Source organism: Colletotrichum lupini, chromosome 1 (assembly GCF_023278565.1).
Source record: "Colletotrichum lupini chromosome 1, complete sequence".
Taxonomy (NCBI): Eukaryota; Fungi; Ascomycota; class Sordariomycetes; order Glomerellales; family Glomerellaceae; genus Colletotrichum; species Colletotrichum lupini.
This window is the reverse complement of record NC_064672.1, coordinates 2,287,110-2,312,618: the sequence shown is the minus strand read 5'-3', so window position 1 is coordinate 2,312,618 and position 25,509 is coordinate 2,287,110. Positions and strand designations below refer to the sequence as shown.

The window sequence follows — 25,509 nt, the reverse complement described above, 5'->3', positions numbered from 1 at the left end:
CAGACAGATGAGGGTAAGAGAGATAAACCTCACGTACATCAACCATGCACATGCACCCGCACAGGCGAGAATATCTACACTTGATCTCACCTTACTTTCACACTTGCCCATCACCCAAAACACCTGCGAGATGGAAATCAAAACTTCAGTCCATATACCGCAATAGTCAACTTGCAGCAAGATTTCTGAAAAGCAAATCTCAAGCCAGATGTTTCCCGCAGTCCGCATCAGGGCCGATAAGCGAGAGAACAAAAAACATGTCTGTTCGATGACACCACGATTTCGAAGGACCCCTTTTCCCCCCTTGCCTCACACATGTCTCTCTGTTTCTGAGGCTCTCCCACACAAAGTGCCATTCAACGGCGAAGATCAATCAAAGTTTGCTGCCTGCCACGCCACGCTACGGATACTACCACACTCGCTCGCGGCTCAGTCCGGCACAGGCTTCTACAGATAATGATGAGCATGCAAGAATCTCTGCCGCGAATATCGGCCCTGGTCTAGGCCACGGGCTTAACATGACCGTCCATCGTCCACTGGCCACCGGTCCACCCCGAATGTAGTGTTACAACGCCGGTCGCATCAGCCTGGATTATTATTGACAATGACTGATGATGATCATTCTTCACCTTCCCCTGCTCTCTTCTCTCCTGCTGATCCGGCTTTAATTGCTTGTGACAGTCACATCAGTCATGAAACCAAGAGGCAGGCAGAGAAGATGCAGATGATGTATGACACTAGAGGTACAGAGGGCGAAAGAATTTCACGAAACGAAGATTCCACGATCATGGGAGGTCATTCTCACACATCACTTACAGTCCCTCAACCGCTCTCCAAAGCCATCTGCTTTACAATCAATCCATCAATCTCCGTGCACAACACATCGACACATCATCACTATGGTCCAAATCTCATCTGTACCTTGCAAAATTGAATGAATTGATCTGATCCCCAATCACGTCTTCCCATCTCCATGCAAACATCTCCATCCTCATCCCCATGTAACATTTGAAGAGTCCAAATCATTCACCCTCTTTATCATGTGAAGATGGCTACAACTGCCTCACTCACTCAAATCTGGATGATCTGGGCCTGCATCACCTTACCTAAGAAAAAACAAGGTTTCCCTCATGCCGCCATCTTACCCCGTCACGTCTCGGGAGGCACAGCTTCCTACACATCCGGGGCGACCACAGCGCCAGTCCCTCAGCACGTGGCACCACGGATGTTGCTTATCTTGTACCTATTTTCAAATTTGTTTGTTGAGCACTCAACACTACGTTCACTCTGTTTCGACGACAGTGTCCTGCTAAAGAGACGTTTCCGGATCATGCGTACATTTGTCATGAGTTGTCAAACAGGTTTGTTCATTGGAGCTGAGGTGTGAAGAAATGTTCCCTTGAGAACGCGAGTGAAGAAGATCGCATGCGATTCACAAAGAATTCTTTTGCTCTAGGACTCACACATCACATGTGTCAAACAAGGTCGAGAAAATTCATTTGACTCGGAATTAACTATTATACAGAGTGCGCTTTTTCTTTTTGTTTCCCCTTTGCCTATTTCGCGTCCCTAGTTGCGCTTCATCCACCGGAAAGCAAAGAAAATTGGGAATCAATTTTGCATATCGCATGAAAAGATGCCGGTCAGGCATTGTACCCACGAAGACTGAGAAGGGAAGATGGACTATACGATAGAACCCGTGGAAGCGAGCTTTACTCGGGAAAAAGTGATTGTGCATCCACGGAAAGATTTAGTCGAAAACCATGCAGATGAGGTGGAGGCGGATGCCATTCCTAGAGGCAGAGTATGTCCTCAGGCGAACCACACCCAAGTAGTGCCCTGCAGCTGCATCATGACAGCAGGCAAGGGTCTCAAAAGTTCATCATGGCCACTCTTGCAAATGTTCCACGAGGTAGTAGGTGCCAAAGTTGTCAAGTCCAGGAATGCTCGCAAGACCCAGCAAAAAGGTGTCCTTGCCGTCACATAGGCGTCAGGAGTGTGCATCATGGAGAATGTGGAGTAAGTCCATGTTGCAGAGCAGCATTGAGCACCATGTCCATGTCAAGAGTCGAATCCAGTTCATGACAGTCAAGGATCATGTGCAAGCGAGAACGTGCCATCATCATCGTCAAATGCCAGGTTCAGTGCATCGAGATATCAGCGCGCTTAAGCAAAGCCAGAGGCAGCTTGCCTAGCTCTTCCGTGGGTGGTCCTCTCCCCCAATTCGTGATTTTGTCCAAAGAAAACAAGGTGGGCGCTGTGCTGTTGCAAGTCCAGCGGGATAAGAAGGTATCAGTCGTTGAATGGTTCGTAAATGCGCACTGCCATGAGCCTCCATAGTCAACGTGCATGTGCGGTGCTTCAGTATACGTAATGCGAAAAGAGGCATCAAGTCGAGGTCCAAGGCAAGTGATCAATCACATCACACAAGCATGTCCCCTACCGGAAAGGGTGCATGCAAAAACCTCTATGAGGCTCCAGGAGGCGCTGCACCGGGCTGACCGGCCGCACCGCCGCCTTGTTGTTGCTGATAAACAAGGGACTGGTACCAGAGGGCAAGGTAGTTCTGGTATCCACCATCTACAGAATGTTAGTATACGATACCAGTTGCTCGCCGTGTCATTGATAGACTTACATTGCGCATATGGGTCGGCTCCGTCGGCTCCAGCGGGAGCTTGAGCAGCTGGTGGGTTAGCAGATCCTGATGCTGATGGGTTAGATCCCTGTTGAGAGTAGCTTCTATCATAGTCTTGGTTTTGACGACCGCGACCACCGCCACCGCCTCCAGAGTTCTTCTGGCGCTGTTGTCATGTTAGTTACAGATGGATATACGGTAGAATTGAGGCCTGTCACTTACCACTGCGTCAACCTTCTCTTCAATCGCCTGCTTGGCTCTGGCGATACTATCGCGCGAGCCGATAAGGGCAATCTCGCGCTGAACCTCGCCTGGACCGGAGGACTGGGCAACATTGATCTTGCAACCAGTGCCGTTCTGCATATCACGGATGGTCTCGCCGCCCTTGCCAATAATCATACCCACAGCCTCGGATGGGACGTAGATGGCGTCGTTGATCTTGTCACCGCTGCCGCCGCCCGGTCCACCCATGGGCGCAGAGTCTCTCTGATGACCACCACCGTCGTGTCTCTGCGGCTTCTTGGTGGGGGCTGCAGGTTGGCCCTCGTTTCGGCTGTCGCTATCCACAATCTCCATGATCAGATCCTTGGCTTGGGCAGCTGATTCACGAGAGCCGATGAGGTTGACAGGTCGAAGTCCATTGACACTCTTGGATTCACCAACAATATTGATGTGGCAGCCAGACCGCTCCTGCAAATCGCGAATGGTCTCGCCACCGCGACCGATGATCAGGCCCACGGTTCTATCGGGTACCATAATCTGCATACAGTCCTCACCGTCGCGAAGAGCTGCAGCTCCGGCTCCGGCAGCGGCGGCGGCAGCGGCGGCAGCGCTTGCTCCAGGTGGTCCGCCGCGGTGGTCGCGAGGTGGGGGTCCCTTGGGGTTCGCAGCGCCACGGTTGATGGCGCCCATGCCACTATCGTCGATAATGCGGTTGATGGCCTCCTTGACTTCACTGCGCTGTGCCCTGGGACCACTGATCTTGCACTGGCGGAAAGGACCATTATCGCTGGAGGGAAGGAACTGCACCCGACAATTGGATTCTGACTCGATGCGACGAAGGTTTTCGCCTTGTCTACCGATAATGAGACCAACAAGGCTCGACTCAATCTGAATTGTCTCGGCGTTGTCGTCACCACCGCCACTTCCTCTCAGCGGAGATCGCTCTCTGCCGTTAGAGTTGCGAGGAGAGAAAGTGCGACCACGCGGGCCAGGGCTGTAGGATCGCTCGCGATGACCATAGTCTCGTGGAGCAGGGCGATCGTCCCGGCGCTCGTCTCTGTAGGGGTTGAAGTTGTCGCGGAACTGGTCGCGACGGTTGGAAGGAGAGCGCGACCGCGAGGATCGGCCGTAGGCTCGAGAATCCTGGCCGCGGGGGGCTTCGTTGGAGTAGACGAGGGGTCGGTCGTAGGATGCCACGCCCTTCTCAGCAGCGAAGGCCTTGGCTTGCGCGATGGCATCGGCGATGCTGACTGTGCCAGAGTTGACGGGTCGGATAGAGCTAAGATCCAGACTGCCGCTGGATGTAGGCTGGGGGAGTCCCGGGTAGCCACCGCCGCCGCCATACGGGGGCGCGTTCTGCTGGGGCATCGGGGGGTAGGAAGGAGGCGGCTGACCACCGGGAGGAGGAGGATAGCTGGGCGGCATGCCGGGCTGTCCTTGGGTCGGCGTCGAAGATGTGCCTCTTTGTGCTGCGCCTGAATGAATAAATGCGATCAGTCTGTGTTCGAGGGTGCAGAAACAGATTCGTGTCGTGTCTCGGGTACCTACCTAGGGCAGCGAGGATGGAGGAGATGTCACGAGGTGGTTCGGCCATTGTGGCTGTCGCGTATGCAGAATGCAGGGCGCGATCAAAAGTCAGATTGTGACTTGTCAAAGAAGAGAAAAGAGTATCTGGTCGTGTCGGAGGGCTGAAGACTTTTTGCGCGCAAGAGGAATTTTCAGCGCGGCCTAGAAATGAGTCGGGTTGATTCCGAGAGTGGGTTTGATCAGGTGACAAGGATGTGTGTCAATGCCAGCAATCACAAAATGAGGTCGCAAATCGGTCTCTGGACAATCACGGCCTTGAATTAAGGTGAGTCGCGAAGGATTCTCAGGTGTTGTCAGCTTGTCAAGATGTGCTAGGGCAAGCCGTGGTGGCACTGGTAGGAGATGTGATAGCGAGGTTTGAGTTTGGCGAGACCGCCTGCCGAAAACAGATTGCTCCTTGCTACGCAGCGTGGGTTGAGCTGTGAATATGATGCGCAAGCTCGGACAGGGGCAGGAGGCTGGAAAGTGGCATGGATCCTGTGAAAAATGGGTGTGTCGGAATTTTGTTCTTCCTGTGCCTGTGCTTGACCGTGCTTAACCTGGGAGGCACGTCGGGCAGGTCCAAGTCGGGTCTGGGCCCATCACAGTCCAAACACGTGACAAAGGGATGGAAAGTTGGACTTGGGTCCGCAATTGTGGCACAGGCAAGCACTGCAGGTCAAGCCACTCTTCACAGTTCTCTGGAGAAGGTATGTCGTCACCGTAGAAGGTTGGAAGCCATGGGTGACTGCGCATCTGACGTGCAATCTTACTAGCCAACAAGACGGTGCTAGGATGACTGAGACTGGGGAGTCTCGTACGGAGAGTTTTCAGGTGAGTTTGCAAAAATGCAGACTAAAGTGACTGGCTCAAGGCGCAGCTGAAGCAAGTCATGTCAATGCAATGCCAGACAGTTGGACGAAGCCGACTGACTTGTTGCAGCAATTATCAATAATGATGTAGTTCACCATTAGACTGCAACAAACTCTAAAAACATCTCGTGTAATAACATGGTAGACTGAATGAGGAAGGCCCACGATATATTATACACGGACCTGACCGTGAATGATTCTCTCATTTGGAGGAACAGATGCTTTCTGGGCCAAAAATCGCAAGCGCCGGCCTCATGGTTGGCAGCCATGAATTCTGTAGCGAAGCGCCCATCGTCGCAGAGCGCGGGCCACCGTCGGCCAATCAATCCTTGCCAGCGTCAAGACTTGAGACGACCCCACAGAAAGAAGGAAGGAGTGACAGAGCCGTGGGAGCTTGGATGCACAGGGCAAGTGCGAACTTCTTGTTTAGTGGAGCCACTGCCAATTGCCGCAACACTCCAAGTTCCATGGACTTCCCTTAATGGTACCTTAATGATCTCGCGAGGAAGGGGCAATGGCACAGAAATGCAACTTGGAAGGCGACCTCAATGACCAATCTCACCCTCACCATCTCTGACTGCGCCTGCGTCTCTCATCGGCAAGAGGAGGCCAATGTCGGAAAAGTCAGGAAAGAAGCAGTGGAGGCCATCCTACGTTGCGTTCCTTCCTTGCCTTCTTGCCTTCCAACTCATCTTCTTATCTGTGCCTGAAGTGAATGACCGGCCAATGCCATTAAACGAACATTCCTGGGATGCCACGATTTGTGGGATTTCGACAAGCTTTTCCTACCGTCTGACCAAGATCAGCCTCCAAAAGACCGTTCCTGTCGTAAACCGGTTTTTAGCATTCCGCGGTGGTCGGTGGCAAAGGCTTGGCATCGATCATTGCTTGTTGCTCAGCAAGGACCCCAAGGACAGACGACGAGCAACAACCAGTCACGGATCACAACACCAAGAAACCCATCTAGGGTCCATATCCACTCTTTCACCATTATCCTATCCAATTCCCGGCCATTCTTGCCATATGCTTACAAGGATTAGACGTTAGCGGCGAGAGCCGAACTGCTCTTTTCTCACGACGATTGGACAAAGTGTTTGGCAATACCTCCAGGGATCCCCTGCTGGCGCCAGCCATCCGCCGTCTCTTTTCGTCTGCTGGCTGACGATCTTTGCTCTGTTCCTGCTTCGCTCGCTGCGGTCCCTCAACATCCTCTCCCCGGTCACCGTGACCCTTCGTGCAGTTTCCGAGAGAAAACCACACAAACCTCGCGACATCCCCGGATGCCTCCAGCAAATCCAGAATTGTCCAGACCAGCCTAACCAGGCCAACTCACCGTTTCTCCGCCCGCAACGGCACCAAACCCGTCCATGCCTCCTCCGCTGGGCACAGCCACCGGTAACCACCTGGTCTGCTGGCGTGACTCGCGACGGGGATGCCACTGGAGCGGCGCCGTTCACCTGGCGCCAGGACGGTACCTTATCCTTACGAGGTGGCACGGGTGGGAGGCTCTCCGCAATAATCCCCCAGTCTTGCCAATGACGTCGCAGCGCATTCTTGTCGTGAGCTCTCTGGATCAACCCGAGCCTATGAGCGAGACCAGGTTGTGTTAAAATGCCTTCTATCCTCTGCGACACCCCCGGAAAGGCGACTTTTGGAAAGATGGGCACCATTCAACCGTTGCTCCGTGGTGTCCCCTTGTTCAGTGACTCAAATCTCGACTTGTATATCACTCTCGAGTTCGCCCCCATTCATGAAGCCACCAACTGTTGGCCTGACTTGAGTAGGGCTATAGCTCTTGTGATACTGCAACTCAGTTTCACTCAGCAAGTTTCAAGCAAGAGTCTCATCGTTCGATAAGACCTCATTGTAGGAGCAACAAAATTCTACCTCACAACTCCTCACTCTCGCCAAGCGATCACATATCCAGCGCTCAGCGCTCAGCTCTCACCTCACACCCAGCCCTGGCTTCGACAAGACGGATCGAGTCTATCGTAACAGGGCGTAACATCATCCGATCTAAATACGGGCAACACGACATCAAATCTCAAGAGCCCCATTTCGGCCTCCGAAAATATCGCCTTGCCTTAGCAGCGTTTGGGCAGCCGCTCATCGTGACCCCGGACGACAGATTTGGTTGGCTGAGAGCGTCTGTTGAGCGCGCTTAGAAAACGAGCCTCGCCCAGATCCCCATATCCACCCTCACCGGGTGTCGCCAAACGAAACAAAGATTTGGGCCAAGTCGAGGTAATTTCCCTTCAAGGCCACGGCCAAAGGGCCCATTGCTGGCTTTCTTTGGCATTGTGGTGTGAATCAGGTAAGCCGCCTTTGTTTTCTTTTCTCGACTTTGTTCCTATTGTTGCGCGCCTATTGCTAGGTGATCCTGTGGACCTGGCCGTGTTAGTCGGCTTCCTTTTATTATGCGTATTGCCCAGTCATTCCCATCCTCTCTGGTCTCTGTCGTCCTTCCAAGTCATCCTCGTCCTGTGTATCCATATCTTCTCCCGAAAAAAATACCCCACAATGAATGAATAGAAGCTTGTTCAGAAATCAGTGCTTGACGAGTTTCCTTTGTCGCTCTCTTTCCTTCCTCACTTTTTCCTCTTTCCCTCTTCGTGTCGAGTGATTCACCTAATTTCATCACCAAACTCCAACGATTAATTTCTCCTCGACGTCGACCGCCGTTCTATTTGCTTCATTTCTTGCATTCGCCTTTTTTCTTCCTCTTATTTTATCATTCATTTTTCTCTGCTGGCTCAGAAATACTCGCATCGGCTTCTTACATTCTTCGATAGAATCAACATGTTTTCCTCACGGAATCGCAAGGAGGAGGCGGCCTACCCGGCCGTCCCCGACTCCCTCAGGTCGGACTCGCTAGAGATGGCGGAACTTAGAAAGACGCAACAAGCGCGAGCCGACACTTCTCCCACCATAACACCATACCTTAGTCTCTCAGCTAGGCTCTCTCAGATCTGGCTGAACCGCTGGACGATCCTACTATTGCTCGTACTTCTCAGAGTCATCTTGCTCATCGCCAGCCTCAACGATAATGTCGACGACGCGAATCAAAAAGCACTCTCTGCTTGCACAAAGGTCGAAGATATTGGCAGCGCCATGGCCTCGATGCCTCACTATCTCTCTGTCGGTGTCAACGAGCTGTCGGCAAAGGGCATCGAGAAGACCCTCGACGGCATGGTTGCTGCTCTGGGTCTGATACTCACTGGTGTTCAGAATCTCATCATCTTCGTCATCAACATGATGACATCGATGTACACCTGTCTTATCACTGCCTTCATCCATGGCGGCCTTGATGTTGCCTCCGACGTCACCAAGAAGGTTACCGACGCCATGAACAAGGTGGTTGGCGACATCAGCAATACAATCGATTCTAAGGCTAAGAGCCTCTCGGATGGTATCAACAAGGCCGTGGACGCAATCGAAAACTCTGTCCTTGGTAGCGTTCTGCCCGACTTCCCCAAGGTCGACTTCTCGGGGCCTGTCAACGACCTGCGCGACATCAAGATCGACTCCAGCGGCTTCGTCAGCGACATCAACAAGCTCAACGATGACCTGCCTACCTTTGAGGAGGTTCAGAACTTGACGGCTCAGGCTATCTCGTTCCCTTTCAACCTGCTCAAGCAGACCGTCAACGACGCCTACAAGGGCTACAAGTTCGATCGATCAGTCTTCCCTGTCGCCCAGAAGCAGGCGCTGCAGTTCTGCTCGACCAACAACAACATCTCCGACTTCTTTAACAACCTCCGCGACATGATCCAGAAGGCTCGCATCGTCTTCATTGTCGTTCTCTCCATCTTGGCTGTGCTGGTTATCGCACCCATGGCCTGGCTGGAGATCAGGCGCTGGAGACGCGAGCGAAAGCACGCTCAGATCATGGCCAGCCACCAGTACGACTCGATGGATGTGGTCTACATTGCTTCCCGCCCAATGACCGCTACCTGGGGTATTAAGATTGCTTCCAAGTTCAAAGGCCGTCGTCAGATCTTGGTCCGCTGGGCCATTGCGTACGCTACATCACTTCCTGCTCTATTTGTCTTGGCCCTTGCCATTGCTGGCTTCTTCTCTTGCCTGTGCCAGTACGTCCTGCTCAAGGCTGTCGAAAGAGAGGTACCCGCCCTTGCCAACCAGGTCGGCGAATTTGCCGGCGAAGTCGTCACCTCGCTACAGGATGTCTCCAAGCAGTGGGCTGATGATGCCAACGGTGTTGTGCTATCAACGCAGAACGAGATCAATCAAGACATGCTCGGCTACGTGACCAACGCTACCTCGGCTGTCAACGACACGCTGAACACATTCACCAACACCATGACGACTGGTCTGGAGACTGTATTCAACGGTACCATCCTCATCAATCCCATCAAGGACGTTATTCGCTGTACTATTGGTCTCAAGGTCGAGGCTGTCCAGAAGGGACTAACTTGGGTCCACGATCACTCGCAGATCTCGTTCCCTCTTTTCGACAACGACACATTCAGCCTCGGGGCTCAAGAGTCCATCTCGGGCGACTCAGACCTCAAGACCTTCCTATCGTCACCTTCAAGTGTGTCAACCGACGAGGTGACTGGCGCCGTGACTCATGTTACCGATATGCTTCGTCGAGGCATCATCAAGGAAGCGCTCATCTCTACCGGCATCCTTCTCGTCTACGTCATTGTCGTCCTCATCGGCATCATCCGCGCCTTGGTTGGCATGGCCATGCCCGACAAAGGCCGTGGTGAGGGCGGGTTGCGCTACACCGGCGACGACCGCCCAGCCATGAGCCCGCGAAGCCCTCCCAGATCCCATGGCAACGACTCCCGCTTTCCACAGTTCGGTAGCGATGCATCTGCCGTGGATGATGACCACTACTCGGGCATGCGAGATGAGAAGGCCCTGAAGAAGACGAGCGTGCAGAGCGGCAGGGCGCAGCCGACGGAGGGTCATCAACGACAAAGTTCGTATGGACACCTCGACACAGCATCATCAACCAAGTTTTAGCATGGTATCTACGAAGTATCGACAAGAGAAAGACCAAAAGGCCTAAAAAAAAAAAGAAAAAAAAAAGAAAAAGACAGAGGTTGGAGACCTTGATACCTCCGGCCTTGGCTGGACCGAACGCCGAGAGATACCCCTCATTTACGACAGGTCTGAAAGAGATAGTACGAAGAGCATGATATTCGGGCGTTGAAGCATGATTATCAGGTATACTTCAATTTTTTGATGGAACGGGAAAGGAATGGAGAGGGAATACTTCAAAAAGATACCAACGGCTCAGTCGCCGCACCGTTTGTTTTCGATTCTACAACGGATCTCATTTTTTGCGCTCTGATTGACACCAGTCATCAAACTTTTTCATTCTCTAGAATGAACTTTTGAGTATGCAGCAGCGTCACCGACTGCCAGAGTGTCTACTCGGTATATACGTCTAGGTAGTTCAAGATTGAATATACTGCTAGCTGCGGCCAAATACTCTATTCCGTGTTCCCTGATAGCGTAGCCGCTGCGGAGAAGTGAATGACTGATACCGGCCAGTGGCACAACCACAGCCCCGAGCGGTATTGCCGCATCTAAGGATCCGATTGCCATGATCATCGTTGGGAGTAAGCAGCGATGATGGTGACTGGCAAGTGCGGCGGCGGCGGCGGCGATGACAAAGACGTTGTCATCTGATCGTCTTCAATCCTACGAGGCACCTGAACCTTCTCTGATAAGACTTCAACCGCTACCAATATCATCTGCCTCGGTGACATGTTCCGCGGTTTCTTGAGGTAGCTCCGTTGTCCTCTGACCAACATCACCATGACTTGCGGAGATGAACAGGCGTCGTGGGAAATTTGATATCTGATCAAGGAGACAAAACAGACTTTCGGGACAATTGGACCGAGTAACGGGAGCCCCCACGACAAGGCGGGATGTCACGAAAGAGCCTCATGAATGGAGTTCCCGATACGAATCTCATGGTATGGTGTCGCGTGTGTGTCACGAGGGTAAGGCACGGCGAGATCAAAATCCCATGTTTTGTTTGCCTGCCGGTGCGGGCAATGTTGGTGAAAGGTGGGGCGCGGATTGCCATGGCGGATGGCAAAAGTGGAGACTCGGGGAGTCTGGAATAACCTCTTTTGGGCATCTCCGCCCCGCCCTCCGACCGACTTTCTGGGGCGTCATCGTCCAGGAACTCCCGGCCCCACACCCGCCACTCTCTTTTGGTGGGAACCGATGCCGGATGGTCGGCTTGTTTGTTCATGGTTTGAGCGATCTGAGTGGTTCAGGGCCTCGGTTCAGGGTTCTCTTGAACTCCAAGATTTGCCTTTCCTGAAGTGCCTAGTATCTTCGTTTCGGTGCCTGTACGGATAGGTACCTCATGCCCTTGAGGCTCAAAGGGAGCATTCCGGGGTATCGATCGGTGTGACTGTTGCAGGCCGTCCACCTTGGCGGACGATGGGCGGGCAGTCGATATAGCGGTTGAACATGGTCATTTCCAGGGCTGTCCTGGGGGAAAACATAGATCCCAATCGCCCGGTGTTCTGCCCACTTCCATGGTATAGATACGGGGCATTTAGGCACGGGAGAGGTGCTGAACACAGCTACAAGCAGCTGAATTGGGTGGACACAGGGCACGTCGGAGCTCCCGTCCCGTTGGGAGGTTCCTTTTTCACACCGTCCCGCCCCTTTGGCAGTGGCCGCTGCTGCTCCGACCGCAAGTTGTCCAAGGGAAACCGGCGCCCGCCCCAAGAGTCATTCCATTGCTCCTCCCCCACGTCTGAGATCATTAAGTACCTTTTTTCCCAGTTGAATTTCTTCCCCTTCGCCCCTACTTAAAACTTGCTACCACCTTCAACCTCTCTCACATCTCAAGTTTTTTCTTGTGATACCAAAAAACCCCAGCGAGTCAAGAGTTGTTCTTTTACCCATATACCCCCTACCAATTGACTTTGTTGTTTCCTTCTACTCTCTTTACCACTGCACAATATGGAAGGCATTCGCCAAACGTTTGCGCGCTGCAAGGCCCAAGGAAGGGTGAGTCTTTTGCCCCTCCCATGTTGCTGTGCTGCCCCTGTTGCGATCGCGGGGCTCTTCACCCCGCCGTGCCGCCGACCGCTCCCAACGACGATGGTTTTCCGGCACCGCCAAGATCTCGCAGCAGCGACGGGATAGATGATCAATTGGACTGGTCTGACATTGTTATGGAATAGTCTGCGCTCGTTACCTACGTCACTGCTGGTTACCCCACGCCTGAGGACACTCCTAATGTTCTGCTGGCTATGGAGAAGGGTGGCGCTGGTAAGTCCCTCCAAGAACTTTGTGCACTGGTAAAGGAACACCTCACTGACACTCTCAACAGATGTGATCGAACTCGGTGCCCCCTTCACCGACCCAATTGCCGACGGCCCGACTATCCAGACATCAAACACCGTGAGTAGTGGCCAGAATGAGAACCAATTGGGTATATAGTGAATACTGACGAGGGAAAACAGGTGGCTCTGCAACATGGCGTCACGATCGAGTCAACACTCAAGATGGTCAAGGACGCTCGCGACCAGGGCCTGAAGGCGCCTGTGATGTTGATGGGATACTACAACCCCCTTCTCAGCTATGGCGAAGAGAGACTCCTGAACGACTGCAAGACATCGGGCGTCAACGGCTTCATTGTTGTCGATTTGCCTCCCGAGGAGGCCATCTCTTTCCGCAAGCTTTGCACCAAGGGAGGGTACGTTCACACACCGCCTCTAACCACCTCGGTCATCCCGTACTGACGAACTGAAACAAACAGACTCTCATACGTTCCCCTGATTGCTCCCGCAACCTCAGATGCCCGCATGAAGATCCTTTGCAAGCTGGCCGACTCCTTTATCTACGTCGTCTCCCGCCAGGGTGTCACCGGTGCCCTTGGCTCCATGAACGCCAACCTCCCCGACCTTGTTGCCCGCGTCAAGAAGTACAGCGGCAACAAGCCTGCTGCCGTCGGTTTCGGTGTCAGCACCCGAGACCACTTCCTCAGTGTCGCCCAGCTTGCCGACGGTGTTGTCGTCGGCTCCCAGATCATCACGACCCTCCAAAAGGCTGCCCCCGGCGAGCTCTACAACGACGTTGCAAAGTATTGCTCTTACCTCTGCGGCCGCGACTCTGATGAGACTACCCGCGAGGTTGGCATGGTCGAGGCCATGGCCGCCGCCAAGCAGCCCACCGAAGAGCCTACCGTCGACGACCGCATCACCGCCGACCAGGACAGTGAGCTTGTTGCCGAGCTCGCTGCCATGCACGGCAAGATCCCTGATCGCTTCGGCGATTTCGGCGGCCAGTACGTCCCCGAGTCTCTCATGGACTGCCTGTCTGAGCTCGAGGAGGGCTTCAACAAGATCAAGGACGACCCTTCCTTCTGGGAGGAGTACCGCTCCTACTATGAGTACATGGGCCGCCCCGGCCACCTCCACCTTGCCGAGCGCCTTACCGAGCACGCCGGCGGTGCCAACATCTGGCTGAAGCGTGAGGATCTTAACCACACCGGTTCTCACAAGATCAACAACGCCCTTGGCCAGCTGCTCCTCGCCAAGCGCCTCGGCAAGACCAAGATCATCGCCGAGACCGGTGCCGGCCAGCACGGTGTTGCTACGGCCACCGTCTGCGCCAAGTTCGGCATGGAATGCACAGTCTACATGGGTGCCGAAGACGTCCGCCGCCAGGCCCTTAATGTCTTCCGCATGAAGCTCCTCGGCGCCAAGGTGGTCGCTGTCGAGGCTGGAAGCAAGACTCTCCGTGACGCCGTTAACGAGGCCATGCGCGCCTGGGTTGTCGAGCTCGACACTACTCACTACATCATCGGTTCCGCCATTGGCCCGCATCCCTTCCCCACCATCGTCCGTACCTTCCAGTCTGTCATTGGTAACGAGACCAAGGCTCAGATGCTCGAGAAGAGAGGCAAGCTGCCCGATGCCGTCGTCGCCTGCGTTGGCGGTGGCAGCAACGCTGTCGGCATGTTCTACCCCTTTGCCAACGACCCCAGCGTCAAACTCCTCGGTGTTGAGGCCGGTGGCGACGGTATCGACACTGCCCGTCACAGTGCCACCCTTTCCGGCGGCAGCAAGGGTGTCCTGCACGGCGTCAAGACCTACATTCTCCAGGACAAGCACGGCCAGGTCGCCGAGACGCACTCCATCTCCGCCGGTCTGGATTACCCCGGTGTCGGCCCCGAGCTCAGCTCCTGGAAGGACAGCGAGCGCGCCAAGTACGTCGCCGCCACCGACGCCGAGGCCTTCATTGGTTTCCGTCTCATGAGTCAGCTGGAGGGTATCATCCCCGCGCTGGAGTCAGCGCACGGCATCTACGGTGCCATTGAGCTCGCCAAGACGATGAAGAAGGGCGAGGATATCGTCATCTGCCTGAGTGGCCGTGGTGACAAGGACGTGCAGAGCGTCGCCGACGAGCTGCCCAAGTTGGGCCCCAAGATTGGCTGGGACCTGCGCTTCTAGACATGGGGAGCAACGATTAAGGGGCGGAACGGAATTTACGAATGGCATATCACACATTGCAGGGCGTATGAGGCGAAACTTGCACTTTTCACGGCTTGTGGTTTCAAAATATGGAAAGCGGTTTTTGCAGACACAAACAAGAAAAGGGGGCTCATCTTCTAGACTTAAGATCCTCTAAAAAGTAGTTTGATGACATGAGAATTTTTGTACATATGATACAATGACTTTTTTTTCTCTCCCGAAGCATACACTCTCTCTTCCTTTAACAAGTGGCCATCACCCAACTGAAGAATCATATCCTCTGCTCAGTGACAGGCTCTCCGATACCAGGCACATGAACGTCCTCGTACCCCTCGCCATCCTCAGCCCCAAACTCGGCCTCCTCGCCCAGCGTAAACTCCTCCAAAATCATCTGCGCAGCTCTCTTCTCGAGAATCCCCCTGCTGACAGCGCTCAGGGGCCCCGGCGTAGCAGCATCGACCATGACGGTGACCAAATCCGTCTGATCCTCCCTCATCTCCCCCTCGACGCCGAGCTTCTCCCTCTCGGCGACGTACCTCTCCCGGAAGGTAGCCGTCTGCATAACAAGCCACCTCAGCTTCCATCCCCCCGGTCCCAGCTCCTTGACGCGCGCGGCCTTGGTCTTTGTCACGTAGGCGTCGATGCCGCCCTCCTTGCGGATCGTGCGCAGGACGCGGGTGGTGAGGCGGGTGCGGACCCAGGCGCCCAGGGACTCGGACCAGAGGCGCTTGCGGTGGACGTTGGGGCGCCAGGTGCGGGGGGTGACTTGGTGGTGTTTCGGGGAGACGTTGTGGCCGTGGCGGATGCGGGAGGTGCCGTAGAGGCCGTGGTTTGATTGTTTGTAGAGGAGGCGGGGGCCGTGGGGGTAGGGGGGTACGGCGGAGGTCGGGATCTTTTGGAGGGAGATTGTTTTTGTGGCGAGGGGGGTGGAGGTTGAGAAGGCGCGGGTTGCGGCGGTGGCGGGCGTGATGGTGAGGTTTTGGAGGGAGGTGAGGAGGGAGGGCCGAGGCCGAAGGGTTGTGAAGCTCATCTTGGGCTTCGATCCGTGTCCGATTATGTGCGAGGTTCGTGGGTTCGGGAGTATGTAGAGGCGGTCGGAGGGATGCGAACGGGTAGATGCGCACCGCGGCGTTCGTTCGTCGTTGGTCGTCGGCGCACCGTTGAGGTCGATTGTCGTGAGAGCTTGGGGATGATTTTTTGGGCCAATGGTCAGAGATCGGAGCTTCGATATCGGGCGGTGGATGTTCCGCTCTCCGGGGATTGATAGGTTTGATTGGGGGGTTCGTCAAAGAGTGGGGGCTTTGCTGGTGAAGTCAATTGAGCTGCGTCAGGTGACTGCGCGCTGCTTTCGTGACAGGGGTCCGTGGTCTGATCCCGAGAGCCTCTCGGTTGACCCCTCCACACCGACTCACCGAGGCAGGAGGGAAAGTTGGGCAGCTCGACGATCAACTTGCGCCGTGACATGCCACCGAGCAGACAGACTCTATGCAGACCGCCTATTCTACTCAGCCACAGCTACTGACTCAAAGCTCCCAAGGAACCCTGTCAAAAGCGTCAAACCTGCTGACGACGCAAAAGGCAACGCCCACGATGTTACCGCCAGTCGAGGCCTCGGTCCTGCAAAACAACCCTGAATTCGCGGCGCTGCATCATACCCTCACAACGGCAATCCTCAACCCAGATGGTTCCACAAGAAAGCCGGCGACCAAGGAGCACGATGCGATACAAAATGTTTGTCTTCTCTCGGCTATGATGCCCAGACTCCCAGCCCTGTACCAGAACTGAACTCGGCCCTGAGCTGACCTTCAAACCTCCAGGAGCTCGCAGACCACAGATTCACAGCCGCAAAAGAACACCTTCTCATAAGCGCAATCTCAAACACCGCACCGCCCGAACCAAAAACCGCACCACCTCGAACATTCTCCCGCACGAACACGTCCTCACAACCACAATCATCCTCCAGCGGCAACGGCACAACACAACAACAACAACAACCCCTCCCCGAACCCCTCCTCGACCTCCTCCTCCTCCTCCCACCCCTCCTAACCTCCCCCGAGCCCCTATCCCCCGAATCCGCCACAATCCTCCTCTCCAACCCGCCCTTCACAGACTTCCAATGCCTCCTCCCCCAACTCGGCGACCTCATCTCCTCAACCCTCCACACCTCGGCCGTCTCCCTAGCCCGCATCGCCAACCCGACAACAAACCCCTCCTTCCTCCACCGCGCCGTCCCCGGCCTACAAACAACCTACCACAAACTCGCCTCCGACGTGTCCCAATCAAAACTCGCACTCGCCCGAGAACGCCTCCGCGCGGCAGATACCCTGACACAATGCCTAGACGAGCACGCCGCGGCGCTGACGCTCCTGGTTAGAAGCCTCGAGGCCAAACACGGCGTCGTGGCGCGGAGCCTCGAGTTTCGCGCCGCCGAGACGGGGCTGGAGGCGCAGAGGGCCGAGGCGGATGCCGTGGCTGCGAGGGAGGGGGTTAGGAGGGAGGTGTACTCGCCCGAGATGGTGGCTGCGCTGACGAATTATTCTGCGCATTTGCGGGATGCGAGGATGAGGCTTGAGGGGACTTTGATGACGCTCCGGGCTGAGTTGGAGGGGTACGGGGTCGGGGTTGAGGGGGAGGAGGGGAAGGCGAGGACGATGAAGGAGATGGCGAGGAAGAAGAGGCAGATGGAGAGAGAGTTGGAGGATGCGAGTCGGGATTTGGCCAGGTTGGATAGGGCTTGATGAAGCATCAGGCATCAATGGAGGAAGCTTCAATGGAGGGAGCTGGGAGAAGAATTCGTTCATGGCAAGCAAGCAAGCGATTGGACATGTTTACATTGAAAGACGTGTCGCTATATTGTACACAGCTGGAATGCATGTGTGGTCTACCAAGGGGTGCCAAACGTTCTATGTCCACCGGCCATTCTAACCTTGGCTGCGCAAAAGAGAAGACCTCTCCCTCTTTGGTTGTACAAAACCCCCCTTTTTAGAAAACCAACTACCCTTTCAACAGAACCTCGTGATATCTCTTGGAGAAATGCAAGCTGGCTCAGAGCACCTCTAGACTGAGACTCGCGTTGGGACAAATCGCAAAAATATTCACAATGGCAAGATTTAACCCTTGACCTTGTAGATGGACTCGGCGAGGCGGCCGACGTTGCCGCTGGTGATACCGGCGACGGAGATACGGCCGTCCTTGGTGGCGTAGACGGAGTGGTCGTTGGCGAGGGCGTCCATCTGGTCCTTGGTCAGGCCAGTGTAGGCGAACATGCCGATCTGGCTGGTGATGTGGGACCAGTCGTGGGCGGAGCCGAGCTTCTCGAGGTTCTCCTTGAGGAGAGCGCGCATGGTGATGATGCGGTCAGCCATGCCCTTGACCTCACCGAGCCACTGCTGGTTCAGGGCGGCGTCGTTAAGGATGGTGGAGGCGATGCGGGCGCCGTGGACGGGAGGGTTGGAGTACAGAGGGCGGACAAGAATCTTGACCTGGGAGTCGATGCGCTTGCGCTCCTCGGCGTCCTTTGCGACGATGGAGAAGGCACCGACACGCTCGCCGTAGAGACCCATGTTCTTGGCGAAGGACTGGGCGAGGCAGATGTTGTGGCCCTCCTTGACGAAGTGGCGGACGGCGAAGGCGTCAGTGTCGGTGTTACCCGAGGCGAAGCCCTGGTAGGCCATGTCAAAGAAGGAGTAGTGGCCCTGGGCCTTGACGACGTCGGAGATCTCGCGCCACTGCTCGGGGGTAGGGTCGACACCGGTGGGGTTGTGGGCGCAGGCGTGGAAGAGGAAGATGGAGCCCTTGGGAGCGGCCTTGATGTCGGCGACCATGCCCTCAAAGTCGAGGCCGATGGTCTTGGGGTCGTAGTAGCGGTACTTGTTGACGGTGAGGCCAGAGTCGTTGAAGACGGCGCCGTGGTTGGCCCATGAGGGGGTGGGGATGTAGATGTTCTTAGCGCCGGGGAAGAAGCGGGCGAGGAAGGCGCCTCCGATGCGCAGGGCACCGGTGCCGGAGATGGACTGGGTGATGGCGAGGCGGTCGAGGGCCGAGGAGTCGGCGCCGTAGGCGAGGACGGCGGCGGACTTGGTGAACTCGGGGACACCGGTGATGCCGGCGTACTCCTTGTTCAGCTTGGCGGCGATGACCTTCTCCTCGGCGGCGCGGACGGAGGGGAGGACGTAGGGCTTGCCCTGGTCGTCGCGGTAGGCACCGACACCTGTTGTTTGTCTGCGTCAATGGGCATGTTCATTGCGGTGATGATGGACGTTGTGTGCTTGTAGTTGACAGCTGACGGCCGGCTAGCGTTGTAGCTAGCAAGCTTGTGACAGCTCTCTAGCTAGGGTGGTGGTTGTGGTTGTCAAAGTGGCTTGGCGGGGGGCTTTGCGTACCGAGGTTGATCTTCTGCTCAAACTTGTCGGCCTTGAAGGCTTCCGTGATGCCTGTTCGTCTATTGTCAGTCATGGAGTTGAGTCAACCGGCGAAGCTCGAGGGAGCTCCACCCGAGCAGGTGCGTCATACCGAGAATGGCCTGTCCATTGCGAAAAAGTGGCCAGTTAGCAAAACAGTTCGTTGTGGTGATTGTCGGGATTCTGTCAATCGGCGCATCAAGCACTTACATCCTGCAGTCCTCGTTAGCATTCGTGGCGCATTCAATTGGCATCTGGAGTGTTTGAGACATACAGGAGGACCTTGAGGGACGTTGGCCCAGGTAGAACCGGCTCTCGCGGCCGTGACGGGCAGAGCGCCCATGCGGCGGGCGGCAGCTTGCCGGGCTGCGATTCTGGTGGAGGACAGCATCTTGATTGTCTTTCTCTTTCGGGGATGGGAGAAAAAAGATGTGAATGGAGAAAGAAAGGGAAGAAGAGAGAGATGAGGTTGAGAGGGGAAGGAAGAGAAGGAGAAAAGACGTAGCTTTCGCTGTTGGCCGGCAGAAAAAAAAAAGGATCCCAGTGAGGTAAGAACAATCCGTAATAACTTAAGGTGTCCAAAGATTCCGAGACAGCGAAGTGCCGAAAGAGCTGCTGCTGCTGGCTGTTGGCTGCTGCAGACGGGGTGGTCCAACCAAGGAATGGGCTGACTTGTGACTGTACCAGGTGCGCCTTGCCCGCCGTTTCTGCCATCTGGGGGCTTTCATGTGCTGGGGTGCTTGGCGACCAGCCCTGAATTCAATCCAGTCACATCCCAGAACTGCTCCCATACTGACCCAGCCCCAGCAACTGCACTGAGCAGAGGGGGGGGTGTGGCCCCCCGGTGCGATGCGACTCCGGACCTGGAGAAGGAGAGGAGGAGCATCGTAAGTGGACCGAGTCATGAGAGGACCCACCTGCATCGTGCAATCGCGGGGGAGCGGATTTACTGTATTGCCGCTACCCGCCACGGGGGAGGAATCCCGACGCACCTTCCACGCCCTTGACGCCCACGATGCGTCGATGCCCCTTCCCCGGCCCGCTGTTTTTTGACTGGAGCGCATGCGCGCAACTTACGCAACGAATGAACCCGTCCCTGTTCCTTCCGGCTTCGGATGTCGCCGCGGTTGACCGTTCTCAGCTCACTTCTTCTTCCGCTCGACTCAAGCTCCTGCTTCGTCATTCCAGGGCCAACTGTCTCGGGCGGTGTGTCTCTCTTTGACCTTTGGTCTTCCCCTTTTGCTGGCTGACGCGCGCTAGTTACTTCTATTCGCTCGCTTCAAAGGAGCTTCTCCTGTCTTGGGGTCTGTTGTTTCTTTTCGTTCATACTTCCATTCTTTCTGCCTCTTTTGAGCCTTTGACACTGCTGGAAACGATCCTGCCTGGCACGTGTCTGATGCAGTGTTCGTCAGGCTTGGGCGGTTAGAATTCCCCTTTTCGGCCTTCTCTCATCACTCTGTCACTCTAGGCGACATCGTATTAATGCTAGCACTTCCTAAAATTCTGAAGAAGCAAGCATCGCCATTAACTGCTAGAGCTGTCAAAGCACTCTTCCATTGACCTCTGCAAGGGATGTTACCTATGACTTCCGTCTTTTCCCCGGACTAAAGGAACTGTCCAATGCACCTCTGCTGCGGACGAACGGCCCCTGGCATGATGGTTCGTAGCTGCATCAAGGTCCGTGCTTGCATGCTGTTGTTCAAATTGGCTTTCTACTTCGCTTGCAGTCAAGATCATTCAAGATCGCCACGAACCTGAGAAGCCTCATTACTCCCTTCATCCGACCTCGTGGCTCCTCCTTTGATCCCAAGTCTCGAATCTGTCCTTTTATGTTACTCAATGCCAGAGCCTTGGCGACATGGGAGAGAAGCTGAGTCATCTACTGGGATTTTGAAGCTCAAAAGCCGCTCGCTACATGTAGCGCGAGAGTTGAGGCCTCGTGGACTCGAATTGCACGGAGAGCGTAGACCGAAATGATCAATCCAGGCCATCATCATTCTATAATACACTTTGTGAACCACGCGAAATCCTCCTCCAATCATAGCCTGGTTTTATTCTGTAGGATGAGTAATTTCGTGTTTTTCGTGTATGGCAATCGTCTCATTGGACTCGCTTGGCACAGCAAAAGTAGATGGTGGTATTAGTGCATATCCGTGTGGTTCTCCTGAACCATTTCAGGTACGTCTTCTACGTTTTCCAATAATATTATTCAGAACTGACGTTCAGGATTACCTAGTGACCCTCGTGATGCAAGGCGTGTCATTCTCATGTCTGAATTGCCCGTCGCACGGCGGCTTGAAACCACTAAAAGACATACCAATAGTTCGCAAAGAAGCCGAGGATGATCCGACGCACATTACTTCCAGAAGATGCCGAACTGCACGTGTACGGCGTCCAATTACGAAGCCTCTGATACAGCGAATGAGATCATTTCTCCCCAAATGCGAGCCTAATCATTCCAAGCCCTCCTGAGGAAAGCGCATGCCAGCCTGATCTTGATACCTCCACAAAACACCCGCCAGCGTCAGCAGGTAGCCTGATTTCTTCACCTCAGTTTTCTTCGCAAATGAAACAGCACCTTTGATCAAGGCTTTTTGTCAACATCTCACCTAACTCCCCGAGAGTTACCAAACCCATCTTCCATCACCGCTCGCAGCTCTGATAAACCATGGCGGCCGAGAGCGTGGGCCTGGCCGCCTCGGTTGCCGGCCTGCTATCTCTGGGCTTGCAGATCGCCGGCGGCATCGTGAAGTATGTGGACGCGTTTGAGGGCCGTGACGAGGAATTACGAAACGTCAAGAAACAGAATGACAATCTGGCAGCCACTCTCCGTGCGATGAAGACGGTGTTGGCTGGTCTGCAAGGCCAAAGTCTTGTAGTCACTGCTGCAGTGGATCGGAACATACGAAGCTGCGAGGAGGACCTTCACGCCGTCGAAGCTCTGTGCATCGAGCTTTCTGATCGCGCTGGCAGCAGTTGGACAAACCGGCTGGAGAACAAGAAGAAGAAGGCGACTTTTGCGTTCCATCGACCCAAGCTTCGAGATCTCGAGCTGCGGCTGCAAGAGGCTCACGGTACTCTGCAGTTGATACAGGGTAGCTTGGGACTGTAAGTTGATATAGACTTCCTCTCGCTTCCCACGATTTCTGACACGGTAGTAGGGAAACTCTGCACAGGAACACAGCCCTGCTGGCGGCTATCGAGTCGAGTTCTCGCGACCAAGCTTCTGAAATGCTCCTAATCCGGTCAGGGGTAGCAGCACTTGCTACGCCGGTGGCCGGCATTGACAGCAAGCTGCTAGACCTACAAAGTATTGTGGACCAGACAGGACAACTTGTTGTGGCTCATTCCGGAGCTATCGAAATCGAGGTTCACGAGAGCAGCCAGCGTGTCAGATATGACCTTCAGCATTCACACAACTCGATTTTAGAGCGCCTCAAGACAATCGACCACAAAGTACAGCTTCTGGGAGAAGAGAACAGTAATCTACGAGCATTAGCTCTCAGAGCGGCCTCCAAGCCGGCGGCACTCAAGAGTTTGTGCGATGACATGAAATTGTCAAGAAAGCGCTGCAACCCAGGCAATGCTTCACAACTATCGAAGAGCCATCGGGGGGAAAGAACTTCATCAAATCCACCACGAAACTCACGGTTTGGATTGGGAGTTGGCAGAGTATGCATTTGCCCGCACCCCAAAAGATCATTCATGCAAACGCAGATGCAGCGGGGCTATACGTACTTGTCCGGCGAATGGGAGTCCCAAGGCCATTGGTCGAGCTGCCCACTCTCAAGAATGCCGAGGAATCAACGACTCAAGGCAGGCGTAAAATACACTGGTGTCTCTCGCCTTCTGAAATCAGTCATCGAAATTTCGTTCGTCTTAACGTCAGGAGCTGGGGGCTGTAGCATCAGTCCCAGCTTTACCTACTATCCGACTGTAGACGTCAAGTCGGATTCCGCTTTCCGCTTGATGGGCCTGATGAGGAGAAGCTCCGTCCACCTTCATGGGTCAAGTAGAGAGCTATTTCCCACCGCCTGTTTGAGAAAGCTGGCAAAACTTCTCGAAGAAAGACGAACATACCCGACTGCTGTAGACGATCAAAACATGACCTTGATGCACTATGCTGCCGCTTCCGTGAGGTCTTTAGTGAGTTCCTTCCACTCAAAATTCATAGGCTGCGACTAAATGGTCATCTTACAGGTCATATCTAATACTGCGTATTCGAGAAGATCGTCTAAGGAGATGAAAACGCTTGCTGAAATCGTCCCGATTCTGCTCTCATATGATGTTCCAGCATTTTCATACGATATTGAGGGCAGGCTTCCTTACTTGATCACGTAAACAGGATGGCCAAATTGCTAATCTGCTGCAGGATTCTCGCCTTTAAATGACTTGACGTGTCGGACTGATGAGTGGGCCGAGGACGCCGTTCTGGCCCTATCACGGGCTAACTTTGAAAACCAGCCGGCCATGTTGAAAAGGACGTCAAAAATCTCTAAATTCACGAACTTCTCGATTGCGGTACATCGTAGTCTCATGTCTTTTGGCAAGCTCCCTGAGGTTGCGACAGGTGCGGCAATTCTCAAAAGCTTACTACATTCACCTGACTAAATGAGAACCAGCTTTTGAATGCGGCCCTTTGAGCATGGCGATTGTCAACAATGATTCAGATGAAGTAGATCGTATCTTGAGACGGTTTCCTGATTCCATAGCTGAACTTGATTTATACGGGCGAAGCCCACTTCATCTCGCAGCAGCGAAGCCTGAAATTCTCAAAAGGCTCGTAAAAGCTGCGGATCTGATCACCCTGAACCAGCGAGACAGCACAGGTACTAATGCACTTGAAACAGCCATGGTGCTTAGCTCACTGTATTGCGTCAATGGCACAGAATATGTAAGGTGCAGAGAGTGTTCTTGCTATCTCTGCGCGAAGATTCTCCTAGACGCTGGTTGCGATTTAGTGCCAATGTCTGTAATGCCGGGTACCCCTCATTATCCGCTACATCTGAGTGATGTCCTGGAGGCCTCATCAGAGCTCGCTCGGCGTCATTACATCTTCCAAATGAGCAAACGCCGAAGGCTGCAGAGAACAGGACATGTTTTGACAAATAGAAGTCTATCCACAAAGCAAGAAGTCGGCGAAGAGAGGACGACAAGCGACATCCAAAGAGGCATCTCACAGGCCCCAAGACAGCGGCGAATCTACAATGAGGCTGAAGAAGCCTTAGAATCTATGTCAGACTGGATATTTCAGCAAATCTGGTCTGTCCACCTGGCCCAGTTGTTCTATAGGCATGGATTCATACCAAAGCCATCTGTGTTTCTCCAGCTTCTCCAGTCGAGGACATCCTCACTTTGGAATATACTTACTCCGGAGATTGTTTGCTGGCTTCTGGAGCATGGAGGAGATCTCTTCTTGCGATCGCCCGCAGGCCTTGTCAACGAGACCACCGATGACGGAGTGTTCGCCGCGCACTGCGTTTTTTACGAATTAGGCAGAAACCAATGTCTATGGTTGCCAAGACATATAGCGGCGGCTCCAGTGTCGGCCATCTTCGAAAGAATCACTGTGACCTGCCTTAATCTTACGGACGGCTGCTGCTGTCCCTGTTCGACAAAAGGGTGCAGCTCATTTACGTGGTTGATGAAGGGCTTCGCTACATATAGAATTGGATCAGCAACGCCAGAGCAAGCATGCTTAGATCACGCTAGCAGGATAGCTGATCACTTCATGTCATGCGGTCCCGAGTTGACACTCGCAACTTATGAAGAGGCCATTAGGTTCATGACATTTGAAGCACTGGACCTCTTTCACAGCTGTTGCAGCACACATTCCGTGGTCGATGAGGGTGCGACTTGGGTTGACATAGATGATACGGAGGTCATCGAAGAGCAGGGTCTCCTCCTCGAGTTGCATGAAGAATTGGTTGTAGAATTCACTCGTGAAGCTAGGGAATATCTGGGAGATGGGCCAAATGGTAGGATATTGTCCACTCAGTTTTGGAGGTCATACTGGACCGATCGAATGACGGAAGAGTTAAAAAAGCTGAATGGGGGAGACTTGACTGCTACAGAAAGACGGGATGCAGAGGAGATCGGCGTTATATGGGACGAACCAACCGAGGGCGACGAGGGCGACAAATGCAAAGGTGGGAATCAATACGACCGTGGTGATGTGGAGCACTACTGGTTTGAGTTGGATCTCATCTGCCCCGAGTACAATGAGCCATGGCCAGAGGGATTGCGCTGCATTCATTGATATGTGGTCTGGAGACTGGTGCAAATATGAAGAACAAGAGACAGAATCAGGCGATCCTTTAAATGAAATTATC

At 54.2% G+C, this 25,509-nt stretch overlaps 10 protein-coding genes across 10 annotated transcripts; 7 read left to right on the top strand and 3 right to left on the bottom strand.

Moving 5' to 3' along the window:
• Nucleotides 1-44: 44 nt before the first annotated feature.
• On the top strand, nucleotides 45-2,374 carry CLUP02_00636 (uncharacterized protein; the record flags this gene model as incomplete). Its single annotated transcript, XM_049279683.1, has 11 exons — nucleotides 45-259; nucleotides 335-559; nucleotides 691-729; nucleotides 819-917; nucleotides 1,015-1,239; nucleotides 1,303-1,381; nucleotides 1,574-1,652; nucleotides 1,749-1,915; nucleotides 1,988-2,019; nucleotides 2,094-2,289; nucleotides 2,366-2,374. The coding sequence occupies 11 exons, from the start codon at nucleotides 45-47 to the stop codon at nucleotides 2,372-2,374; spliced, it is 1,365 nt and encodes a 454-aa protein (XP_049135640.1).
• A 93-nt stretch (nucleotides 2,375-2,467) lies between these two features.
• CLUP02_00635 (KH domain-containing protein) lies at nucleotides 2,468-4,550 on the bottom strand (the record flags this gene model as incomplete). The annotated part of the gene is made up of 4 exons (XM_049279682.1): nucleotides 2,468-2,580; nucleotides 2,636-2,801; nucleotides 2,858-4,332; nucleotides 4,406-4,550. Coding segments are annotated over 4 exons (1,899 nt in total), but the record flags the coding sequence as incomplete, so codon positions are not given.
• Nucleotides 4,551-5,907: 1,357 nt separating this feature from the next.
• Nucleotides 5,908-7,300, top strand: CLUP02_00634 (uncharacterized protein; the record flags this gene model as incomplete). Its single annotated transcript, XM_049279681.1, has 5 exons — nucleotides 5,908-6,263; nucleotides 6,387-6,766; nucleotides 6,823-6,854; nucleotides 6,940-7,143; nucleotides 7,208-7,300. 5 exons carry the CDS (start codon nucleotides 5,908-5,910, stop codon nucleotides 7,298-7,300), a joined length of 1,065 nt encoding a protein of 354 aa, XP_049135638.1.
• Nucleotides 7,301-8,094: 794 nt separating this feature from the next.
• On the top strand, nucleotides 8,095-10,287 carry CLUP02_00633 (plasma membrane fusion protein PRM1; the record flags this gene model as incomplete). Its single annotated transcript, XM_049279680.1, has 1 exon — nucleotides 8,095-10,287. The coding sequence occupies one exon, from the start codon at nucleotides 8,095-8,097 to the stop codon at nucleotides 10,285-10,287; it is 2,193 nt and encodes a 730-aa protein (XP_049135637.1).
• Nucleotides 10,288-12,258: 1,971 nt separating this feature from the next.
• On the top strand, nucleotides 12,259-14,756 carry CLUP02_00632 (tryptophan synthase; the record flags this gene model as incomplete). The annotated part of the gene is made up of 5 exons (XM_049279679.1): nucleotides 12,259-12,306; nucleotides 12,483-12,570; nucleotides 12,632-12,702; nucleotides 12,765-12,997; nucleotides 13,061-14,756. The coding sequence occupies 5 exons, from the start codon at nucleotides 12,259-12,261 to the stop codon at nucleotides 14,754-14,756; spliced, it is 2,136 nt and encodes a 711-aa protein (XP_049135636.1).
• Nucleotides 14,757-15,048: 292 nt separating this feature from the next.
• CLUP02_00631 (ribosomal L28 family protein) lies at nucleotides 15,049-16,241 on the bottom strand (the record flags this gene model as incomplete). The annotated part of the gene is made up of 2 exons (XM_049279678.1): nucleotides 15,049-15,959; nucleotides 16,190-16,241. 2 exons carry the CDS (start codon nucleotides 16,239-16,241, stop codon nucleotides 15,049-15,051), a joined length of 963 nt encoding a protein of 320 aa, XP_049135635.1.
• A 126-nt stretch (nucleotides 16,242-16,367) lies between these two features.
• Nucleotides 16,368-17,515, top strand: CLUP02_00630 (uncharacterized protein; the record flags this gene model as incomplete). The annotated part of the gene is made up of 2 exons (XM_049279677.1): nucleotides 16,368-16,508; nucleotides 16,595-17,515. The coding sequence occupies 2 exons, from the start codon at nucleotides 16,368-16,370 to the stop codon at nucleotides 17,513-17,515; spliced, it is 1,062 nt and encodes a 353-aa protein (XP_049135634.1).
• Nucleotides 17,516-17,887: 372 nt separating this feature from the next.
• Nucleotides 17,888-19,568, bottom strand: CLUP02_00629 (aminotransferase class I and II; the record flags this gene model as incomplete). Its single annotated transcript, XM_049279676.1, has 4 exons — nucleotides 17,888-18,987; nucleotides 19,160-19,210; nucleotides 19,290-19,299; nucleotides 19,452-19,568. 4 exons carry the CDS (start codon nucleotides 19,566-19,568, stop codon nucleotides 17,888-17,890), a joined length of 1,278 nt encoding a protein of 425 aa, XP_049135633.1.
• Nucleotides 19,569-21,265: 1,697 nt separating this feature from the next.
• On the top strand, nucleotides 21,266-21,717 carry CLUP02_00628 (uncharacterized protein; the record flags this gene model as incomplete). The annotated part of the gene is made up of 3 exons (XM_049279675.1): nucleotides 21,266-21,355; nucleotides 21,404-21,560; nucleotides 21,641-21,717. 3 exons carry the CDS (start codon nucleotides 21,266-21,268, stop codon nucleotides 21,715-21,717), a joined length of 324 nt encoding a protein of 107 aa, XP_049135632.1.
• Nucleotides 21,718-21,845: 128 nt separating this feature from the next.
• CLUP02_00627 (uncharacterized protein) lies at nucleotides 21,846-25,436 on the top strand (the record flags this gene model as incomplete). The annotated part of the gene is made up of 5 exons (XM_049279674.1): nucleotides 21,846-22,285; nucleotides 22,339-23,323; nucleotides 23,378-23,464; nucleotides 23,591-23,747; nucleotides 23,800-25,436. 5 exons carry the CDS (start codon nucleotides 21,846-21,848, stop codon nucleotides 25,434-25,436), a joined length of 3,306 nt encoding a protein of 1,101 aa, XP_049135631.1.
• Nucleotides 25,437-25,509: the final 73 nt, after the last annotated feature.